General features: G+C 33.3%; 1 protein-coding gene across 1 annotated transcript in view; it reads left to right on the top strand.

Moving 5' to 3' along the window:
• Calr (calreticulin) overlaps positions 1-23,202 on the top strand; it is a 201,124-nt gene extending 177,922 nt beyond the window's left edge. The window contains exon 8 of the mRNA XM_089593647.1: positions 22,870-23,202. Within this exon, the coding sequence (XP_089449773.1) occupies positions 22,870-22,887 (18 nt within the window). The 3' untranslated portion in view covers positions 22,888-23,202. The remainder of the gene's footprint in view (positions 1-22,869) is intronic.
• Positions 23,203-24,269: the final 1,067 nt, after the last annotated feature.

Genomic DNA, 24,269 nt, shown 5'->3' with positions numbered 1-24,269 from the left:
AATGCAGTGTGAGTTTGATTTTATGAAAATTCTACGTAAAATGTGTTTAGTCGTTATTTACATTTTTTGCTCTTCGTCTACAAAGCTAAATTGCATAGATTTTTTTAAGAACCTAATTGAAAACTGTTGTATAACCTTTCATGATATCAAGTTGTACATTGATGAAAAGCTTTTTGATTTTTATTGTTTAAGCCATTGTCCTGGTGAAACAAACAGCGTTCGCAATTATTTAGCATCTCTGCAGGACAAATACTAGGCCCGAAGTCACTTGCAGAGCATTGTGAAAACTACTATTTCATTACCATGGGTGTAAAATGTTATAACTCAGTACAATACTTTACGGTCTTCTGTGCTTGAAGTACTTTTTTTAACTAGTGCTCGAAGTACAACAATCGCTTTTCATCTTTAGGTCCTACTTTGCCGCCTTATTATTACCATACATTTACAAGCAGAAAATTATTTTTGGGCCCTCGGTATAAAGTCTGCCCATAGGCACCAAATCGCCTTTTTTGCCCTTGGTAAGAAAACAGTATACGTGACTCAGCTACACACTTCTATTACCATTATCTGACTAATTTTTTGACCTTCTTACATAGAAAAATTTATTTACTGTTTTGTGGTTTTGGTTTGCTGTAGTTACTGTTGAGTTATTTTAAGAGCTCATTTTTTTGTACTAATTACACTCTTACTATCTTTTTTTATTCATACTTACATTTGTTTTGTCTTTTCTCAGCAGTCAACTCTATTAGTTTTCGACTTCATTCAGCTTGAATTATTATATTACAAATTATAGACAGCATTCTTAAGTAATACCAGAAAGCCACTACTTTGCATATAGCAGCAAAAAGCATGTGCAAAAATAACTTAGTAAAGAATAGTGCACTTAGTATAAAATTAGTCACACAGTTTTAAATAGATGCAATGGAATGAAAAATTTGCTTAGTAACAAATGACACTTGAATAAAAGCGATTTTTTTAACGTGGTCACTTCTTTAGGACTAGCCTTACTTGTTACAGGGCTCGAAGAAAGGGCCTACAATACCACTGTACACCTTAAGTGACAATGTTATGTATCACTATACTGTTAGTGAGTTATTATTGTGTGTTGAGTGATAGTTCTAGCTATTTTTATGTCTTATGGAAAACTAAAGGCAACACGGTACCTTAGGATAGAGTCTTAATTATTGTTGCTTATGAAGGGCAAGCCTAGACTTTTACTATACCTATACGTAAGGTGTCAGGTATAAGCACGCTTTAAGGTAAAGCCAAGGCTACGATATGTTTTTCTTCAGCCTACCAGTGTTACTGTATTCCAGAAGAAATTCCCGAACAATCATGACCCAAAAACATTTTTAGTACTTAACCCACGATTCCTGCTAGGTTGTAGAAAATATGATATTCTTGCTGTTAGGATGGAAAACATTAAAAATGATGAATTCCATTTGCAGAAGAAACAATTAAGTACTTGTGACCGGAAACTTAAGATTTTTTATTACAACTAGTTAAATAATTGTTTTCATAAGTCATAATCAGAGGACAACCTTCCTATCATGAATTTTGTGTTGTGACAACTACTGATTAAATTAACTCGACGTGCTATACGGTTAAACTACGATGATCATTCTAAAATATTTAATAGTGTAACTAATAGTTAAAAAAAATTTTAAAGTCAAATAATTAGTATTCGAAAACTTTCGAAAGAATTTTTTACGAAAATGTTCGTGAAATAATAAAGTAATAAATATCTCTTAGATTTTCAGTTATATCTGATTCATACGCATTAATTTATTCATCGACAGCTACCAGCTAAACTGCTTAAATCTCTATTAAGCAAAGTTTTTGATTTATTGTTACCACCCGATGTAGTGACCAACACCCTTAAAGTCTTGAAATAAAAATGTTTTTATTCATTTGTATTGAATATTACATACTACATATTGATAAGGGTCTCTAAAACCTTGAAAATAATATGTCGGCATTTTGCAGAAAAACTCATACTTTTTTTGTCAGGTTGTGGTCAAACAAGTAAAGTGGGAACATTCTTATAATTTAAACATAACATTCGTGATCAGCGACTTTAAAAACCTGGCTATTATTAATGTAACTATTTACTAATGTAACTATTATTAATGTAACTAAAATTAATGTAACTTGACTATATGAATAGTTATGCAATAGTTTATGCCAAGAGTTGACCATTCACGGCTAAACAGGGTAAATTTTCTTAAATTTGACATTGAATTATTTATCAGTGATCCCAAAACTCCTTGAGTTTGAGGTTAAAAATTGATGTCCATGCCTTGAATTTTCAAATTTTTTCCAACTTCTTAAAAATTGTGCGTACTGTCCGATAGCCAGTTAAATTCTTATGTAAAAAAAGTGCTTGAAAATTTTTTCAAGGAGCTTGATCTGATTTTTTGATGTTTGCCAAGATGAGATATTTCGTCCATGTAAAAAATAAGATACTGCAACGTACCGTATTGTTTCTCGTTGATTGTAAAGTATTCAATGTTGTTATTTAAAAATGTTTTAGTAAACGTGTATTCTTTAATATTTTTACTCAGCAATGGGGGACGATAAAATATTGTTGACTCATTCGTGTGATTTCTACAACTTTTGTGGAAATACGGCTTACAAAGAGTAGCTTATAACCTCATTCTGATTTATCAGTGAGCAGTGAACACACATTATTGCAATATTATTATTGACCTTTTTAAAACTTCAACAAAAATTACAAAAATTACATTGCTGTATACAAACAGTAAACGAAAATTTATAAAAAATTTTTATTAAATTGTTAATTTAACTGATTTTTTTGTGTTTAGTTAACAGCATTGCAACCAATTGCGTAACCCATATATTATACCATTTTTAATCTTCGCGATTTATATGTCTTTTACGTAGGTACAAGCTTGACTTTATCTTCAAACGTACCTACGTACCTACATCAAAATATTGATACCGATGTTCCTACCATCAGTATAACCTAAAAAATTTTGAACATAATTGGTAGTCATAAAAATTATGAGTGAATTAAAAAAAAACTAAGAGGAAAATAATTTAAAAAAATTTTTTTTATATTCTGATTTTAATAGTTGAATTTAAAAGAGAAAAAAGTGTTTAATAAGCTACGAGTATAACAGATGTTATGTCCTTGTGTTTCTGAAATTTCTGTGAATCTAAAGCCACTGATAAAATGTTGGTACTGCTGCATTACTGACAGGTGCGAATTTACTGTACTAACACTGTGGTGCCCACGCTCCACTGATTTTGGAAGTGTAGAGGTCCTAAACGGCCACCAGTCCGTAGCCAACCATAGAGATATTAGAATAAAGCACGCCAGAGATATGATAGCTTATAAGTGGCAACGATATGCAGAGTGAGAGAGAAGGCTGCCCACGGTCCCCCTGTGTTCTTGTCTAATTAACGTATGCGCTTTGACTTCTTTCTATGTACACACTTGTTAGACAAGGACACAGGGGGACTCGCTGGCAGTGATCTTTCTCTTTGCACGTATCACAAGATTTGGTCCCTGGCGTGTTCTATTATAATGTCTCTATGTAACCAACGCACTAGATAGTGGCTATGCTTTTTTCTTTAATATAGAGCAGTGACAAACGTGGGCAAACACAGACTAACGTATTAGTACATTTATTGTTCTACTTTGTAATAGTACATAATACACTATTACTATGTACATTATTACATGCATTGAGTTTCTACACCCTTAAACGAGTTCACTCGTACCTAACCTTTTGGACGCATAAGATCAGCAGTATTCAGGGGCGTATTACCGCCTACGCCAACAACGCCATGGCGTAGGGGCGGCACTGTGGCAGGGGTGGCACGATTTAAAAAAAAAGGTTTTAAAGCATATTTTTTTCTTCTAAAAATTTGAAAAAAATGTTCCTAGAAAAATTAAAACTTCTAATAAATTATTCGTCAAAATAGTAACGATTCATTAAAGTACGTATTCAACTTTTTATTGGTACTTAAAAAATAACATAGGTACAGTTTTTTTTTTTTATTATTATTACCAAAAACATTTTTATAGGAGAACTTTCCGTGCTTTTTTTTGTGCAAAATCATCAATCATTGATTCTATATCTAACCCCTTCTGAAAATCTGCTTCGATGCAAAGTATTGCTAATGCGCTAAGTCTTTCTTCACTTTGAGTAGAACGTAAGTAGTTTTTAATTCTACGCAAGACTGAAAATGATCTTTCGCCGCTACAGTTCGTAACCATTAAACACAAAAATATGGACAGTGCAATATAAACGTGAGGATATATTTCTAGAAACTTACTGTCGTAAATTAATTTACTTAAATCTAATGCGCATGGTTTAATAATTTTGATTGATTTTAAATACGCTCCAAAATGCTGGCACTCAATATTCAAACTATGGTCTAAATCGTCAGGATAAAAGCTAACTAATTCTCTGGTTTTTTGCGATATTTCAGCTTCTGTTAAACTGTGTAAATTCATTAGAAATCCAAATCTGTTGTTCAGACAATCGTAAGATTCTTGTCTTTTCTTTAAATTTGTTACCAAGCTATCTAAAATGACATAAAATACATTTACGCGCATATATTCACTTGCAGAAAAAACATAATCCTCCGTATTTTGTTCATCGAAATGACTTTTACGAGGACGTTTTCTAGTACCTTCGTATTTGTATTTTTCGATTTTACATTTTTCAATAGCTGCAATTTCATAACGCTCAAAAACTTCAGAAGACCGCATATTCGTGATAAATTCGATAAGTGACTGATACAAGTTTACAACTGTTGTTAATTCCGCTTGAGAAGACTGCAGTGTTTTGTTGACTGAGTTGAACCGATTCAAAATATCCGTCCATAATAAGGTGAAGAAACAACTTTCTAAAGAGTTTAAAGCATTATGTACTCCTAAGGCTTCTGCCCTTGCTTTTGGTTAACTTACTTTACTTAATTCAGATAAAATTTCGGGCCAAGACTCACAAAGACTATAACAAGCATCGAAACGTACTGACCATCGAGTTTTCGCAAGATTTTTTACGGTACAATTTGATTGTAAACTATTCATTAAAATCTCCCATCTATGAGTCGAAGCAGAAAAAAAGTTATACAAACTCTGTAAACTATTAAAGAAATTTACAGCTAATTGGCATGATTTTACGGCATTAGTCCCTACAAGGTTAAGAGAATGAGCTGAACAGGGAATAAACTCAACAAGCAGATTTACTTGCTTAATACATGCTTGCAACCCTGAATAGACTCCAGATATGTTGCTTGCATTGTCATAAGACTGGCCTCTACAATTTTGAATATTTAAGCCAAGTTCTTCTAATATAGAGAGTACGGTAGTAGTCAAGTTCTCAGATTTATGTCCACAATTTGGGATAAATTTGAGAAATCTCTCTCTCGGGACGCCTGCAGTGTCAACATATCGCAAAATTAAACAAAGTTGGTCGACGTGTGAGATATCAGATGTGGAATCAACACTGATAGAAAAATATTTTGCGACTTTAACCTCACAAATGATTTTTTTCAAAAGATTCTCAGCCATCAGTTGTATGAATTCATCGCATATTGTTGATGACAAATATGATATTGAACCTTTTCCTGCATTGCCATAAGTTTTTATATGATTAGAAAGAAAATGATCAAACTCGGCAATGACTTCTAACATCATCTTATAATTTTCATTTCTAATCGAACCAAAATTCTCGTCATCACCCCTAAATGCTAAACCGCGAGATGCCAGTGCCTGTATAACTACAACGATTCGCCTCAAAACATTGCGCCAATATTCTATCTCACTGACTATTTGATTTTCTAAAGATGCATGTACGGTCTTAGCAACTGCACACTTTTTCAAGAATAATATTACAGTTGTTTTGTGCGACTGACTCTCTTCATGCTCCTTAACTCGCTGATAGACGTTACTCCAATCTGTGTAACCAACAGTCAAATTTTGTGATTCGCCGAAGAGTTTGCAGGGGCCACAGAAAATTGCATTTTCACTTTTTGAATAAATAAGCCACTGGCGAGGCTGAGTTTGTCCATTTGCAAAAGTACGCGTGAAAATAGATTTAGACAAGTATCGCGATCGACCATAAATAACACGTTTTGTTGCAGACGAATCAAAACAATCAAGGTTTTGTTTAAATCCTCTTTGTAAAAAAGTATTAATTGTTACTTCATTTATGATCCACTCCGCAGGATCATCACTTACGTGATTAACGGACTTTAAATTTTTCGGCATCACTTCATCATTCGCACTGGCTGTCAAAATCTGACTTTCATTGTTTTCATTCACTTCTGAAGAGGCGGATGGCTGATCACGCAAAGAAGATAGTTCTTCATCAATTTTTGTAGAATCGTTGATTGCAGAAGTAACTTGGAAATTCTCCGCCTGCAGAGTCAAGTTACTTTCTTCTGTAATTAAAACGATAAAAATTCTCTTAAAGTATTATTCCCCGATATAATAATAAAATATAATCAATGGATAAACAGCAAAGTAAATTTAGCAAGTATGAAAAGCGACTATCCGAACAAAAATGGAGTACTATCAGCTCATTATACATGTGTAGATAAATATAAATGCAAGCTTTTTGCTCATTCACATTGTATTACATGGACGATCATATGTGAGATACAAAGTGCATCTTACTTTTTAGAGTATAATAGACTATTTAGGATAGGTATTATGATTGGCTTGATGCACCGTACACCGGGCACCGTGTAAGGTTTGATGTACTTACACGCTTTCATTATAATTTGAGATATAGGTTATGTACACATTCGTATGTTATTCTTTCGAAAAAAGGAGAGAGTAGATCAAGATTTGATTTAATCACGTTTATTCTTATTCAAGTTCTGAAAACACTCGAAAATACTTACGTTCACTTGTAGGTTCAGTCTCTGATGTAGACTCGTTTGTTAAAAAGAAACTATCGAGCTTTGGGATTTTAGCTAAAACTTCTTCTTCAAAACGTTTCGACTTCTCTTTAGCAATTTGTTTATACTTAGCTCCACTTAATCTTTCACGAGAACTCATTTTAACCTAAAGTACAAATTACAACTCAGTAATATTTAGAGCTCATATTTCATATTTAGCCAAACCAGACAAAAATACGATGATCTCGCTGAAATATTACTAATGGGGGTATGGAAAAATACTTACTCAAAAAAAGATCAGGTTATTCTTCTATTGCATGACGCAGATCAATGCAAAATCACTATAAGTACATACAATAACCAAACTTGGAATGTAAAGCTGTTTTTTGTTTTGTTGTTTTCTTGTTCGTATGTACCTAATTCAGCTGACAAGCGAATGCACAGATTTCCGACGCATAAAGTTTGTTCAGGGTCGGAGATTTAGTGAATGTGTCCGTTCCACGGCGGTCTAAACTTACCCAAAACTTAGGCCACTGCTACGAAAGTGTGTTTACTTGCGTTCGTTTACAAATATTAAAATTAAATAAACTTTTTTTGTTTGATTCTTTAAAAAACATGCTTTAACCACGTTGTGCAGAACGACAGATAATTGTTAATTTAATTTTTTCAGAGATTAAAGGGAGTCAAAAATTATTTGATATATATATATGGAAAAACGCTCTCCTTGAGAGGGCGGCACAATGATATTGGCGTAGGGCGGCAAAAGGCATAATCCGGCCCTGGCAGTATTGTAACCTGCATGAGTATAGAGAATTATTTTATTCACTAATTTATTGCTCATTCCATAAGCCATGAAAGAAGATAAGACTATAGCTACATAATCACCAAGTTTTTAGCTATTTTCAAAAAAAATTCTAATCAAATCTTGACGTCGATTATTCAGATATTGCAGCTTATGTATCTGAACAGTACTGATTCTCATAAAACTGCACGTTTAAAGTTCAATAGCAAAATTATCAATATCTCACTTTATAAACCATAAAGGGATTTGAAATTTATATCGAAGGTTTTTCATACACTAATTAATCTCTGTTCAAAGTATTATCAATATATTGACGTTAATTCTCTTAGCAAGTAAGTTACCTTAACTACATAAGCCTGTATTATCACTTTTTTACATTTACTAATACAGATATCTCATAAATCTTTTGACCGATATTGATTAAACATGGCTTTTTTTGTCGAAAATACTTATTAACCATCAAGTAAAAAAAGAAATTCAGTCTTAGCCCCTACATTTTTTTATTCTTAAATTTTTCGAGTTCAAAATTTTTTTTTGTTATTTATTGCTTTTTGCTATGTATGTTAATATTTAGTCACATCACATAACTCATGAAATGTTTCTCTTTGTGTCCTCAATATGTATCATAACCATCTCTGAGTTAGTAAGGTTAGTGACCCATCATACCGGCAACGCTTCTGTCACACTTTTGGGATCGTAGCTGCTAGAAATAGGAGAGCAGTGCTTTTAAATCGTGAGAGCACCGCCATTCGAAAGTAAGGAGTAGTAGTCGTTTCATATGTCAGTGTAGTATAGTCAACGTTTATTTATTGTAGATTCATATGTAAGAAAAAAGTGTTAACTGTTATTAGACACAGTAAAAAACTAAATAAGTTGGTATAATTCATGGGTAATGTGGCTAATAATTAAAACTGTAGTTATATTTTTTTTCGATGAAAAAACTTCGACTGAACCATCCAAAACACCAAGAATTTAAAGAATTTTCTTTAAAGTATTGCAATAATTGAAGGATGCCAAACCTTGAGAAGTTTTGATAACAAAAGAATAGAATAAACTTACTACAATCTCTCCCAGTACTAAAAGGTCTGTATACATTATAAGAACTATAATAGCGTGTATATATACTAGTGATGCTTCGCTTCCTGCGTTCTCCATTCGCCAATCCCTCCATAAAACTTTTTTTCTAATTGATGGACGTAAGTTGCTCATGTTGTTGTTTAATTTATTGACTCAACAATAATAAATGCGTTAAACCATGTAAGATTACTACTAATAAGATACTTGAAGTATAAAATGGTTATTTTTAAATAGATAAATTATGAGACACCAATAGTATTTTATGCCAGAAACGAGACCCAAGATTAAAGAAAAAACTGCTAGACTAGGGTAATAGAAGAAAAGAATTTATCCTGCACACACAGACGAAAAAACAGTATTATCGCATACCCCATACAAATACTTTTTAACGAAACCAAAAGGTTAGGTAAGTTTGACATGTTGAGTTGATATTTTGTAAGGAACTTTAAAAGTCTTCATATGATAGCAATGAATAGTATTCTTCTTAATGAATCTTTAACCTTGCAAAGTTCTAAATTCAAAATATGAAAACGGTCAAGTTTTTTTGCTCAACATCCTTTTTCTATAAAACTCGTAGAGAATACTGTCCAGTATTCGTACTTTAATAAAATCAAACTAGCTAATTTTTACTTTTGACTAGTGTGGTATATAAACCTTACCTTGAATAGGTTAAATCAATGCCCTAACATTTTCATATACTTACGAAATAGCAAGGCATTAATGTACTTTTGACTGGTTTACATTAAGTACCAGTCAAGATAACTTAATTTAATTTGGCTAAAAAGACGAGTACTTAACAGTATTATACTACGAGGGTTATAGAATAGTATGTCGAGCATAAAAAACTTGATCGTTTTCATATTTTGAAGTCAGAACCTTGCAAGGCTTAAGATCTATTAAGAAGAATACCATTCATTGCAAGTATGTAAAGGCATCAGAAATTTCTTACAAAATATTAACTCAACATATAAATCTTACCTAACCTTTTAGTTTTATGGAAAAGTGTTTTTATGCAGTATGCGATAATACAGTTCTTTTATCTGTGCATGCAGGATAGATATTTTCCTTTAATTATCCTACTGTGGCAAAAAGTTTTTTCTTAAATCTTGGGTCTTATTTCTGGCACAAAATACTATTGGTGTCTTACAATTCATCTATTAATAGATCAAATCAAGAGAGGTGGAACCCTACTAGTAATTATGTATGGTATTTATGAACTAATTTTTAGACTATTTATTCCTTTGATAGAAAAAGTGTGGTTTGTAGTGGTTACTACTGTTTTTGTGGTTACTACTGCATTTCAACTGCACAGAGTTCCAGAGTTCTTAGTTATTTAAAGTGAAAGTTGCAACAATATTAAATAATAAAATCTGTTATACTGCTTGGATTAAAAAAAATGCTGTATATCCTAAGTATCTATTTCGTAGTAATCTTACATGGTCTTACGCAATTATTATAAGGTTTCGAAAAATTTTGACAAAGTATTAACTCAGCAAATTAAACTTACCTAACCTTTTAGTTTTGTTCAAAGGTATTTTTGTGGGAAGATCATAACTTTTTAGGACAATACTATTTTTCAAATATTTATTTTCAATGTACAATCATCCCACTAAATTTTTAGTAAGTACAGTTGCTCTTATAAAGATGTTTTAAATGTATAAATGTGTTCAAAGAAATAGTTAATAATTTAACCAACCGAAATAAATTTTCGTAAAAAATAAAGTTTCAGGATTTTGAATCCATGATACTTTTTATTTTCTTGTTATATTTACTCTGCTCTATTGTATAATTCTTAACAATAACTTTTTTTTAATAATTACATAAATTAAATTACTCTTACCCTCAAAATTTTTAAATAAAATATTTTGTAACGAAACGCATCAAAAAATCCAAATCTATTATCTATTTAACTAGCTTTCATCATAGTGACTTTTTTTATATTAATCAAGTCCAAACATTTTAAATAACAGTTAGTTAAGGAAGTATCTCCTTGATTGACTCGATTTTCTGTAGAAAACTATAGTACTGGCATAATTTTCAATACATTGTATATACCCATTCATATTCAAAAATTCATACACCCATTAGATGCCAAGTTAAATTGAAAGATGTATTTTCATGAATAATTTGCTTCCAAAGCTCTGAACAGTCTTGAAATTTCAACTGGAGCTTAGTCTTGCCATTATTCACCTATATTTCAAATATCATAAGAATCTTGACGTTATTATACATAATGGGGATACTTTCTTAATGGCAAAGTTATTCTCACAACAAATAATTATTTATACGAAATCTATAAAATACATACAAAAACCATGAAAGCGATGTACAAGTTACGTAAACAATTGTTTTTATTAAACGATTTCTTACTTCACTACCTCATAAAAAAAAGATTATTAATATATGATTCTTAACTAGCCACATCGTTAGTTGAAATAAGGCTTAGGTATACGGTTTGTTAATTAGGGTACCACAAAATATATTTACTTTTCTATCTTATTAGTTGGATTATGGTGATACTATAATAGCACGAATTATTGTAAGTAGCTGTTTTTTCAAACAATACGTAGATCACTAAGCTTCTTAATTCGTCTTTGACTCATAACACGCAGTTAAAAACATTAAAAAACAGGTTATGTTTCAATCATTTGTCATCTCATTTTTTCCTTAAGCTCCAAATTACGTCGCCAAATATGAGCTTGATTAGTTATGAAGAACGGTAGAGTTAATGTAGGAAATTTCAAATGTCTTTGGGTTATACATTATTTATTGCCTATAATTCACATTTATCATAAAAATTAAACTCTTTTTACAGTTAATTCGTGTTTACCAACTACGAAGATTGTAGAAACTGTAACATACGATTTATTGCTAATAACTTATGCATCACGAATTTTGATACTGAGTTTGGATCCAAGGTGTTCACATTTATGGCATACAAAATTCAGGGTACGAGTAATAGGATATTGATGTATTCGAGATATTAAAATTTTTATACATATTTAAAATTTTCCGCTGAGTATCCTACCTTAAAAATGCCACGTCCTGTCTGTCTTTGTTAAATGGCTCTAGGTATATACGTTTATATACGGCTTTGATTCGCCACATATATTTCATTATTTGTATTATTGATTATTCACAGGGTGATTTTACTACTAGAGGGTCATCTGCCCTTTCCTTTTGTCTGCGTATCGTTGTTCTTTACTATTACCTGCATACCATGGTAAAAGCTTCATATAAGTTGCTTACTTATACAATGTCTTAGTAATAAGGTCATGAAGAATATGACTGAGTTACCTAAAAGGCAGTGGCGAAACGGAGTCTCGAACCCTCCAGGTGAGAAGCAAGTTCTCCACCACTAAGCCGCCATACGCTATCCACGCTGCATTCCGTCTGCTGGAACTTAAAAAATACCTGTAGCCAACATCAGATACTGTTAACAGTACTGTTTAATTTAAAAACACACCCATTTATACCATCGTCTCGCGCAAGCCTTTCCTCTATGCATTACACTTTAAGTGTACCTACTTATTACACTCTCTCAATCATCACTCTACTCCACCCTCAACACTTTTTTAAATTAGATTTATAATAATCGATTAACATAAAAATTTTAACTATTAATTAACACACACTTTTATTTTTCTGTATACATCATTCCAAAAGCCAGTCTTCAGCTTATACGTGTCATAAAGAAACCCTAAAGATTTTTTCTATAACAAATAAGTTTTTTTCTTACCTTAATCAAACTAAGTATATAATTTCATGACTAAAAATGACCTATAAAATATATACATATATTTGATTGTATACATGCATTAAAAAAAATGCATCATCTTACTAATATATATAGCAAAGTCCCAAAAATCATTGTAATCGCTAACCACAAAACTATTTAACCAATTTAGCTGAAATTTTGCATTCTGATCCATAACATTTCGTAGATAATTTTCGTACAGTTTTTGTTTTGTGAAAATTGATAAAAATAGCTATAAATAAGCTCAAAGTTTTGCAAAAATACGCTAGCTTTTTACTTTAGTTCAGTAAGATCTGCTAAGTAGTGTAAAAGTAAAATCTAAGCTACCTGCAATAGAAGTAAGTAGTTTTGCTTATAATATTCTTGAGCAAATTGTCGAATACATAGTCATTCACCAGCAGTATATCAAGAATTGAGATGTAATTCGTGCAGCTGGCCATCCCGGCTACCGACGAACTCTCTTCTATTGGACAAGCAAATTACCTTGAATTCAACCAAAATTAGTAAGTGCTGTGAATAAAAGGCGTTCTGAACACTAACGTCTCCAGCTTAATATCAGGAAACGTCTAGCCAGAGCATAATCTGCTCTAACATTTTGGGGTTGCGTGGCCGTTCTTCAAACTGACTTGGTGATACCAGAGCAGATTTTGATACTACAGCAAGCCAGGGAAAATAACTCTGAGGAGTTCGGGCAGCCACACTGGCAGGAAATTTTATGGGCCTCCTCCTCAGTGATTTGTCCTAACGGCATAGCCACAGAGGAAGTATTCTCCAGACCCACTTCCCCAACCAACGGTAAACGTAATACATTTTTATAACCATTTCTGGCAACGATTTGTCCACTAAAAGACTATACAAAGCTGACCACTAATCCAAGTTACTAGCAGATGTCATGAGCGGAGTTTCTCGCCGCGAGGCTGGATACCCCGTCATCTGATGACCCTGCATTACCCTCTGATCGACTCTGAGCATTCAATTAGGAGTCACTGATCCTCTTCAAGGTCTACGCTGAGCTAAGCTAAAAGTGAAGCTATGGAGAAAAACATACTTGAGCAAACGGTACAGTCTCCAACAGGCAAGCATCACGAACCAATCTCCTCACTTTAGATCACCAAAATTACTAAGCTGTGCTTTTGCAGAAAGAAGTTGCTGGAAGGCCATTGAACGTCTAACTACCTTGCTAATAAAAATATAACAATGTTGACAAGAAACAGCCTTTAGGGCTCACAAAAGTTTTTACCATGCTAAAAGTCACAGGAGGGCGAATCGGAAAGAAAACTTCAAACGCATCTAATGTATACAATTGTAAGCGTCAAGAAACTGACGCAGATCATTTATCGTGATTAAAACAGCAGCGTCAAAATCGACCATTAAAAAATCCATTAAGTGAGAGATCAGCTTTTCATTACAACCCTGACTGCAATGACTTGAATCTTCCAGATGTTTAAATAGGTAGAATAATATGTATTTGTATCTAGTGTGGCGCTAAAAAATGGAAAGATTATACTCCTGGACTTTGTTGCTCTGGTAATAAAGTTTTGAGGTTAGAAAAAAATTTGTAATTTTTTTTGTCAGTTTTTAAGATTAACATTTTTAACAGCTAGCCTTTTTCATTTATAATATGAGATGTGCAAATCAACTGCCCTTTAAGACTAACAATTATTTTATGGCGTTAAAAAGGCACAGTACTTTCCAGCATCATTATACTTTTTTTACTTTTTACTCATCGGCCAACACTCTCATGGCTCCTCGTTATCGGTAAAGTTCGGCCCTAGCCCACCTCTGGCCTGGTGCACATCTACACCTACATACACTGCTGAACAAATATTCTAGATCTCTCTTTCTCTCTGTCATTGTGATGTCGATGCTGCTTTCCGTTTTATACAGACGTCTCACGTAACACATAATCTGCGGACGCTTTAAAACAACAAAGTGATATACAGCCCTTGCTCTACACTGTATCTCTCGTAGCTCCTGGTAGACCTAGACTTCTTGTGCTTGTGACTTCCTTATCGTAGCTTGTTAACATCGGCTCCTCGTATTGGAGGTCCACTGATTAACACAGCAACGGGGGTGGCAGCAGAGAATGAAGTTGGTAGCTGGTGGTCCTCGTGACACGAACAAGGTTGCACGCAAAAAGAAAAACCAGCCGTAGATAACAAAAGCAGAGAGTCCTCGCGGCAATTAGCAAAAAAACTATGAGCTTTCCGGCTCTCTCTCTCTCTCTCTTTCTCTTTCGTAGAATGCTTTTATTTTGGTCATCAGAAAACTATTACATAATCGTTCATGATTTCATGAGTATGATATTTCAGCACTGCCTGTGTTAATTAAAAGTACAGTACAAGACTTTAAAAGTTTTAATGTGGGGGCGTTTTTCACGGATACTTTTTCGTGGCTGCAGGATGTGAGTGTCACCAGCATGCCCGTGGACGTCGATCTCAAAGTAAACAGTTTTAGTAATATTGTGCTTCCCGTGAAGCTTGCGAAGGGTCATCGCATAAGGGCTCAGTTAAAAGCAGTGGCGAGAAACTGAATGCTCACTTAACTCGATGGTTCGTTAGAAACTATTTTGCAGGTTTGGATTGCAGGGTGGCATCTTTGATTCTCTATTGAGTTGTATCGCAGTTGGTGTTTTGGTTGTTGGCGTTATTTCTCAGATGTTGCTACCTACGTACATCCGTCGAGTAGTATAGCCGAATGCCGGGAAATTTGAGCTGCTGTTCCAGTCAATGAAGTGACTTAATCCTTTGAACCTTGGAAGTTTATCAAGCTATAGCGGATTAGAACAAAAGGCCGTAATTTAAATAGTTTACCTTTCTCTTACTGTCGTAGCTATCTGGCTGTTTTTTGCCCTTTTTAACGTCTGTTTCCAGTTAATCGTTTTCTTCATGTACTACTCCATCCAAATAAAAAAAGTCTGTTATTGTTCCTCCAGCCAAAATCTTCCAGCCTGTTATCGCTAAAAATTTGAGATATGTTGCGAGTTTAGGCTATTTCCTAAAAGTTTTTGTTCTAATAGTTGTTTTTAGAGAGTCAACATTTTCTCCCACCTGCGCAGTCTGGCTTTAGACACCATTACAGTTGGCAGTCGGCACATCTCAAGGTTACTGAGAATGTCTGACTAGATATGGAGCACAGGATAATTACTATTCTCATTTCCTTTGACTTTTGCAAGCCGTTTGATTCGATTGATACCGTGCTTTTACGCATCATGGCCAGTATAGGTTTCTCTGCCGATGCAATTAAATAGTCCCATTCTTACTTGACATGTATCTCTGAGGTAGTGCTAGACTTGGTTAGAGATTCCTCCCACTTTCTGACCAGTAGCTTAATGAAGATAAAAGAAAAACTAACAAATTCTATAAAAATCCCTAGGGCATCACTGAGTTATTATTATGTATTGTTGATGTTATGACAAAGCATTGGCATGCTTTTCATGGATGGCCTGCAGTGTTACATTCAGTACATTTTGTCTTACACGCATCGTGCGATTCACCTGTTGAATGAGGACATCAGTAAGGTGATTGCAATAACTTCATTCAGCCACCTTCAGTTTTCATGTTGATTTTAGTTTAATTACTTTTTGCACTCTCCCTTCCTCTTAGCTCTCCTAATGCTTTAAAAAAATCTCCCCTTTACAATTTCTAAACACATTGTCTTAGCAATGCTCCAATATTTGATCTAGCCCTTTTCAGCCTTTCCCTACCACTCCCTTAGTAATTATGTACATACAGATTGTTAGTACATTTCCATACCAACTTAAAGATAATGCTATAGTGCACTGTTTTTTTGTTCTTTAACTCTCAATAAGTTTATTAATTACATTACTAAACATGAATAAAAACATGACATGATATTTTCATACTTAATCCAAAAACAACGAAAAATCTCATAAAATATTTAAACCGTAGACCTCGCTCGTAGTCCTTTTATTCACGAAAAATAAAAATCACCTTTCTCTCTCTTTATTAAATTCATTTAAATATTTTAATAAAGTTTACTTTTTTGTCTTTAACCTCGATATATTATTTAAAAACTTGATATACATAATATTTCAATACATTTGTATTTATGTTCTAACTTGAAATTTTGATACAACAAATTTTTTTAAAAATAAATTAGTAACTCTTATCTTTTAATATAAGATATTCAATATAACTAAACAGTTTGCGTAAAAATAGTATGTACGTGTAATACAGCATAATTTTTTTTTTAAACAAAAGTGAAGAATAAAATAATCATAAAAATTTACCTTAGTATGTCATAAAACAATATTTAATTTATCGTTGGATAGTTTCTGCTATTATAAACCAAGCAAAAAATTGTCTCATAAATTGGAAAAAAAAAAAAAAATTAAATATACACTACTTTTTTTTACTCTCAAACTACTTTGAAAGATTTTGGTACTTTTATTAACTTCAAAGGCAAACTGTAAAAATGAAGCATTCAACTGATATTCAAAAATTGTGGGGTACAAACGAAGCAAATCCCTTTTGTGGTAAACAAGGCTATAAGTGAAGTCCACGGTTCAAAAATTGTATAAGATTATTCGTTAACTTTTGATGGAGTATGAAAATATTTTATGTTTTTGTATGTATGTATATTAACTAGCGGCCCCCGTCTTGGCTTCGCCCGAGACTTACTAAATGAAACACCGTAGTGTGTTGACATGTAATGTGAAACGTTTTCAGTTGAAAATTTTACATCTATTCCTGACATTTCTAATAACAAAAATTTTCTTTCAAAAATATATTTGTTCGAAATCGATACAGTTTATTTAATCAAATAATAAGCTGTGAGAATTGAAATAAATATAATCATGCTGAATAAAGCTGTTAATATTTGAATTTCCCAAAAATATATATGCTTTTTTTTATATTATAGTGCTTTACGTCCTATAAAGGGCACTACACAGGGCAGTTAGCACTTTGGAGAAGGAAGGGAAGAGGGATGGGAGGCCTTCCATTACTGGGAGGGGGGTAGGGGGAAATGAGAAAATTTTTGCTGCGAAAAGGTCGCCTAAACCCTCCTCGAGGAGCATTGCGTGGTGAAAAAGCACATGCGAAATATCACAGAGGTACTTGCTCGTAAAGTCGCACTGGCCGGGAATCAAACCACGGTCTCCCGCGTGCCAATCCACGACCTAGCCGACCGAGCCACCGCGCGCTCAAAAATATGTATGTATTTAAAAAAAGTTTCTTTCTTTTATCTCACAACTTTGTTACCAGAGCAACAAAGTCCTGGAGATTCATCTCTCCATTTTTTATTGCCAAAAAAAATGCAAATACATATTCTACCTATTTAAAAATCTGAAGAATTTAAGAGATAATTGTGAGGTTACCATGAAGAGCTGATCTCTTACGTGATGGATTCTTTATTTGTTGATTTTGACGCTGCTGTTTCAATCTCGATAAATGTTCTGCGTCAGTTTCTTGACGCCTAAAATTGTATTCATTAGATGCACATAACGTTTTTTTTTTAATTCACTCTCTTGCGACTTTTGGTATTGTTAAGACTTTTGTGAGCCCTACAGGCTGTTTTTTGTCAACTTTATTAAGTTCTAATATATTTGTTGGTAAGGTAGTTCAACGTCCAATGGCCTTAAAAAGGACCGGTGAGCTTTTTAAGTAAACTCTTTCTTGACTGAAGTTTCCAGCAAACGTTACTGTCGGGATACCTCAGGGTGATCTTCTCTGGCCTACTGTTACAGCCTCAGACTGATCAGGAGAAAAATTACAAAGTCTGAAGCTTTGAAGCTAGTTGTAGAGATCTTTCCCGACGTCTCCTGGTACAACGTCGAAAACGTTGGTGTCTAAAGCACCTTATATTTTTTGTAGACTCAGTTGTTTTGGTGATCCAAGGTGCAGAGATTGGTTCGTGATGCTTGCCCGTTGGAGACTGTCTTGTTGGCTCAAGTGTTTTTTTCCTTCATTGCTGTAAGGTTCGCCCAGCGCAGACATTGGAGAGGATCGGTGATTCCTAGTTAAATGCTTAGAGTCGAGAGGGTAATATAGGATCGTCGGTAACCGGAGTTTCCAGTCTTAAGACGAACAACTCCGCTCGTGACGACTGCCAGTAAATGACTGACTTGGTATAATAGTGGCCGTATTTAGTTAACATAGTCTTTTAGTCGACGAATCGTTTCCGAAAAAGGTAGTGAAAATGTATTTGTTGGCAAGGTAGTTTAAATTTAGATGGCCCTTAAAAGAACCAATGAGATTGATGGTTAAGTAGGGAGCGTAAATACTTATAATGGCCTTGAAAAGGGCCAGTGTTGAAACTTCCAGCTATCACTCTTATTCTTGATGATGAAGAGCTGGCTGCAGGGATCTTGACTCTTACACTCGAAGTCTCTGTGTACGGAGACCGTGATGGAGAGAGGTACGCCGCTGACCAAAGCATATCTCGTCTTTAGGTCGTTCCCCGGATAACCAACTGCTCATCGTTAGTGGGGAAAGTAGAGCTAGAAAATACCAGACCTTCTCTGTGAGTATGCCGTTAGGACGACCACTGAGAAAGAAGCCAATGTGGCTGCCTGTGCTCCTTAGGGCTGTCTTCCCTGGCTTGCATTTGTAGTAAAAAATTCTCTGACGGTATCAGTCTGGATGGTGGAACGGCCACATTACTCTGAATAGTTGGAGCAGGTTGTGCTCTTGCTAAACACGTCCCCTGGTACTCCGCCAGAGACGTTATCGGTTACTAAATTTTTTTATTCGTGGCACTCGTCAATCTTAGAGGTTCAGGGTGGAAATAGACCTAGGTCACTTGCCCATTGGAAAAGAGCGTCATCGGTAACCGGGGTATACCCAACTGTACGACTGACAACTACATTCTCGATGCAGTCCAATGTACTGCTGGTAGACGGCTGGAAAATTTTTCGAGATGCTTCAGCCTGTTATAACCACGTTTTATTTAATTCTGTTGCAGGTAGCTTCTATTTTATGTCGGAGCCACATAGCGGATCCAACTGAACTAAAGTGATAATCTGGCGTATTTTTACGAAACTTTGAGCATATTTATTGTCATTGTTATTTACTTTTTCAAGATAAAAACTATACTACAACCATCTAGGAAGTGTCAAGAATCTGTATGCAAAATTTTAGCAAGATCGGTTGAGTAGTTTTCGTGGTTAGCGATTTTAACGGTTTTAGCGACTTTGCTTTATATATTAGTAAGATAGTGTACTTGATAAACTTATTGAGAATTTAAGAAGAAAAAAATCAGCGCATCATAGCATTACCTCACGAGTGGTGTGGAGATGTACTAACACATTATATAGATCAAATGAGTATCAAGGGAGTGGTAGAAAATAGCTACAGAGGGCTAGAACAAATGTTAAACGACTTGTTTAGAAACTATGAGGGGGCTAAAGAAGGTTCGTTCAAAAGTGTGAGGAGAGCTGACAGGAGGGACGCGAAAAGTAATTTAACTAAATATGACATAATAACCGATATAATGGAGAGCGGCTGAAGAAAGTTGCTTACAATTCTCAGGGGGGCTTTTTGGTTTATTCGGTTATTGAGTTATAAAATTGTGAGGAAGGTAGAGGGAGGCTTGACGAACATTAAACCCATTTCAAGTAAGGTAAAAGCCAACATAATATTACTCTATTTAGAGGGGTGGCTGTGAGGGCTCTTCAAAATCAAGCAGGGTGGCTGAGGGGGTTATACGGGGGAGGAGCTGAACAAAAATAAAACCCAATGAAAATAACTTGTGGCTATTTACATTCCTCTCACTCCCGCTTGCAAAATTTTTCTTGATCACTCACTGCCTTCCCCATATCTCCCCCACTTTTTTATGGAATCTGACTGTCTCTTTACAGCTTATACTCGCCCTGACATGTACCTACACGCATACACGTATACATATTATTTTATTAGCTTACTTTAATAAGACGTAACCTCTGAAAGTAAACCAATTTACACATGCATAAATATTAGTGGCCATTATTTTCTAGTAACATATGCGTATTAAAAACGTGGTAAGTGTATGAGAACACCTTTTTCGTTATTCCGACTTATATAACTTTTCTCTATGACGGTATACCAAAATCAATATTTTGTTGTAATATAACTAAAACAGTACTGTTGACTATTAATTTACACATTCTCATATTATTCTTGGATGCGACGATTTTTCAGAAAGTTTCAAAATACGTTTTGCAAAGTAAATTTGAGGTAAAACGTTCTTCCAACTCATTTTCGAGATTCATCGTGTTTTAATATTATTTTGTAAGTGCATTTTATAAAAATTATTTTTAATAAAAAATAATCAACAATACAGTACATTTTACATAGAATGTTTTGAAAAGATACATTTTTTTATTCAGCTAACGATAAAAATTTACTTATAGTATTAAATAAATCCGATGAATTTTCAATTTGCTAAAAGTTAGTTTATGCAATTGGTAATTTGTCCCTTAGCAAAAGCTGTATTTAAGAGTTGTTTTGTACAAATTACTGAATGAATATATGAATCTTATAATATCTCAATATTTTTTATTCAATGTAATTTGACTCAATATGCTTATTTACTTTTCAATGTCATTCTATCAAATTTTTTTAGCTAGTCATTGCTTTGATTTTTGTAGATAACGATTTGCTTCTAGATAACGATTCCCGTAGCTACTTATTTTTTGTGTATGTGGTTATCTTTGCCTTGACACCTAGGACCTACTTTTACATGGTGACCTAGATCGGTTGTAGGTGGCTTGGTCCTTGTTTCATGAAAGATCCCCTTTACTTCTTTATTACTCAATTGATAAAATGGTCCATTACGTTACTAGGTCACAAAATACAATCATGAGCTTGTTGTAGATCGATGCCCGAGTCGCGTATAATGTTTTTCTTACCGAGTAAATCACTTTGGCCCCTAGGTACTTTTCTGCCCGTGGGCCCAAAATGATTTCAAAGGCTCAAAGTATGGCCCGAGGGCGCAAAGCGGCAGTTGCACTTTAGGCCTATGGTAAGATAAGCTTCTTTTATTTTACTAAACTATTTTGTATTGCTAGCCCTGATATATCTACCTAGAGCAGTGACTTCATCACTTTAGTACTTACAGTTAGTTCTTTGTCCATCCGCGTCCACACAGAATGCGATGTGGGATAACATCCTGCAATGCCTCTGTAATAATGTATTGATGTTCAAATCTACAAGTTCGTCACAAAGTTAGCTTGGGCTACTTTATGCATAATTTCAACTAGTTTGACTAGTATCTATGTACATAAAACCTCTTAATACAGTCGCATTTTTTACATTAAGAATATTTTGGTCTTCCACTAACTAAATAAGTACAGTTTCTCAGCATGGTGGAACATTATTCCTTGAAAAAAAATTGACATCCCTTACAGCTCTAATAATACTTACTATTATATTGGCGTAATATGAACAAGAAGTGTTCATAATATTTTCTTAGTGACAAAAAATATTTAACTGAAAAGTGAGTAAGAACATTACCATATAAGTTTCTTCAATTACGTACTTAACTAAAGTAAGTAAAGCAGAAATCAAGAATTGACTTGTTCTGTACTAGCATTCAATAGCGCATTGGTAATATTGTGAAAACGTATGGATTAATAGTTCGATCCGTAAACAAATCACTGGATGTATGTACATACTCATGTAAAAATAAACTAAAGTTAGGACGATAACAGTCTCGTCACACAAGGCAAACATAATTCATTTGATAGTAGGTTTGACACGATGCTTTTACATTACACCATATGGCTAAATTCTTCATTAAAGCTTGGAGTCTAGAATTTTTATATCGAACTGTGTACATTTTGTATAAGTAGTAAACGAGCTTTGGTAACTAAACATAGTATCAGGAGACTTATCCACATGAGCAACATGTGCAGTGCACGAAAGATTCGTAAATTTTAGAAATATTTATTCGCAGATGAACCACTTACATACCTGTAATTTAACAAAATACAATTAAGTGTAGAGAAATAAGTTGTAAGAACCAAAGTTGGAGAACCAAAAAAATTTTCACAATATTTTTTGAATTCATAACTCATGTTTACATCTATTATCATCTGGTGTAAAAAATCTGAATACTATGTAGATTTAGTATTATTTTTTTTACTATGAACTTGAGTTTCTCTTCTGCTGAAAAACCTGAAAAACTAGATTTTTTCACTCACTTTGTTTTTTACAAGAAAATTGAATCATTCATTAATTTACAAAAATTTTCCTTTTGAAATAAGTCCTTAAAAATATTACAAAATATATGGATATAATATAATGAATGTAAAATTTTTTTTACAAAATTTTTTATAACTTACTTTTACTTAAATTTTTATGTCTTATATTATTAATACACATAATAATTTAATGTTTACCTTTTTCAGGATCATGATGAGCTTTGAGTGAATAGGAAAATAACTACTTTCCTTTAACGATTCAGGAGTCCAATTAATGAACCACAGATTAAAAAATGCATACTTGGAGAAAGTGACACCATTGTTATCAGTAATTACGCATAGAGTTCTTCCATAAAGTTGTATTCACTAATTATTAAAAATGTACAGTATGGTTAGCTTTTATAATTTTATGACAAGACTGTATTACAGAGTATCGCTTTTGTAATTTTTATTGTAATTTTTTTGTTCCTTTTATACTTTGTTTACACTTCATACGTATAGTGTAAATAACCAAATAAAATTGATAACTTTTTTTCTTAATACTTTTGTTTCTCTTACACTATAATTAATTTTTTTAATAGAAAAACTTGATTAATCCATAAAACATCACTCATCAATGGAGTCACCATATTTTACATATCCTCTGAACGATTAGACTATAGTTCGAATAAGAAGACGAAAAAAAAAAATTTTAATTAGTTTGATCTAAGTGAGTAAAAGGCCGAAACTTACACTTGTGAACATGCGTTACCGAGCCCTTAAGTTACATGAATTACAGCCAAACCTACTATGCTACCGTTACTACTTCCCACAGTTATTCTGAACCTGCTTAGCTCAGCAGTTGATTACTGACATTTCTAAAAATGATTCTATATTTCATCTGTTAATACAGATAAACCCCCTAAGCAACTTTCTATTACAGAGCCAATGTAATTATTGAAAAATTTTAAGAAATTCCAGAGTACCATCTAACAACAACTTTGAAATAGTGAAATCATAACAAATTATTTTGAAACTTAGATATTTTCTTAACTGTTTGTTACACGTCTCTGATGTTTTGATGTTCAAAATGATGTATTACAGATATCACCTTCATTTTTTGAAGAATTGTAAGAAAGTTTCAGCAGTTATTTACGAGAAGATATATTTTCAAATTAGTCATTGATAAGATACCGTAAATTTAAAGATTAACATATCATAATCTGTGCTTAAACTCTCATAAATTTTTGAACACTTATGTATGGTAGTGATAGTAAAATATATATTAAATTTTAGCATTTTGTAAAAAACTAATTTCTTGTGAACTTCCTTTAGTATGATTTTTTAAAATATTGGACAGTGTTGAACGATGCTCTGTTACTAGTAGCCTTTGAAATTATAACTGATTGTTTTCATAATTATTATTATTATTATTATTAAAAGTATATTAAAAATGCACATAATAACTTCAATTTTAAGTGATACTACAAATTATAATTAGGTTGTCGTCATATACTTTTATTTTATAATAGAACCAATCATTCTGTTTATGACCTAGGAAGAAATTATTTTATTTGAGAAAGTTAAATGTTCCAATACACGGCCGTTCATGTCGAAAGTTGTCCCTG

Source organism: Copidosoma floridanum, unplaced genomic scaffold (genome assembly GCF_036245765.1).
Source record: "Copidosoma floridanum isolate Cflo_tuat_1 unplaced genomic scaffold, Cflo_Japanese_pri ptg000020l, whole genome shotgun sequence".
NCBI lineage: Eukaryota > Metazoa > Arthropoda > Insecta > Hymenoptera > Encyrtidae > Copidosoma > Copidosoma floridanum.
Note: the sequence above shows the minus strand (reverse complement) of the source record. Positions and strands in the feature narration are given on the sequence as shown.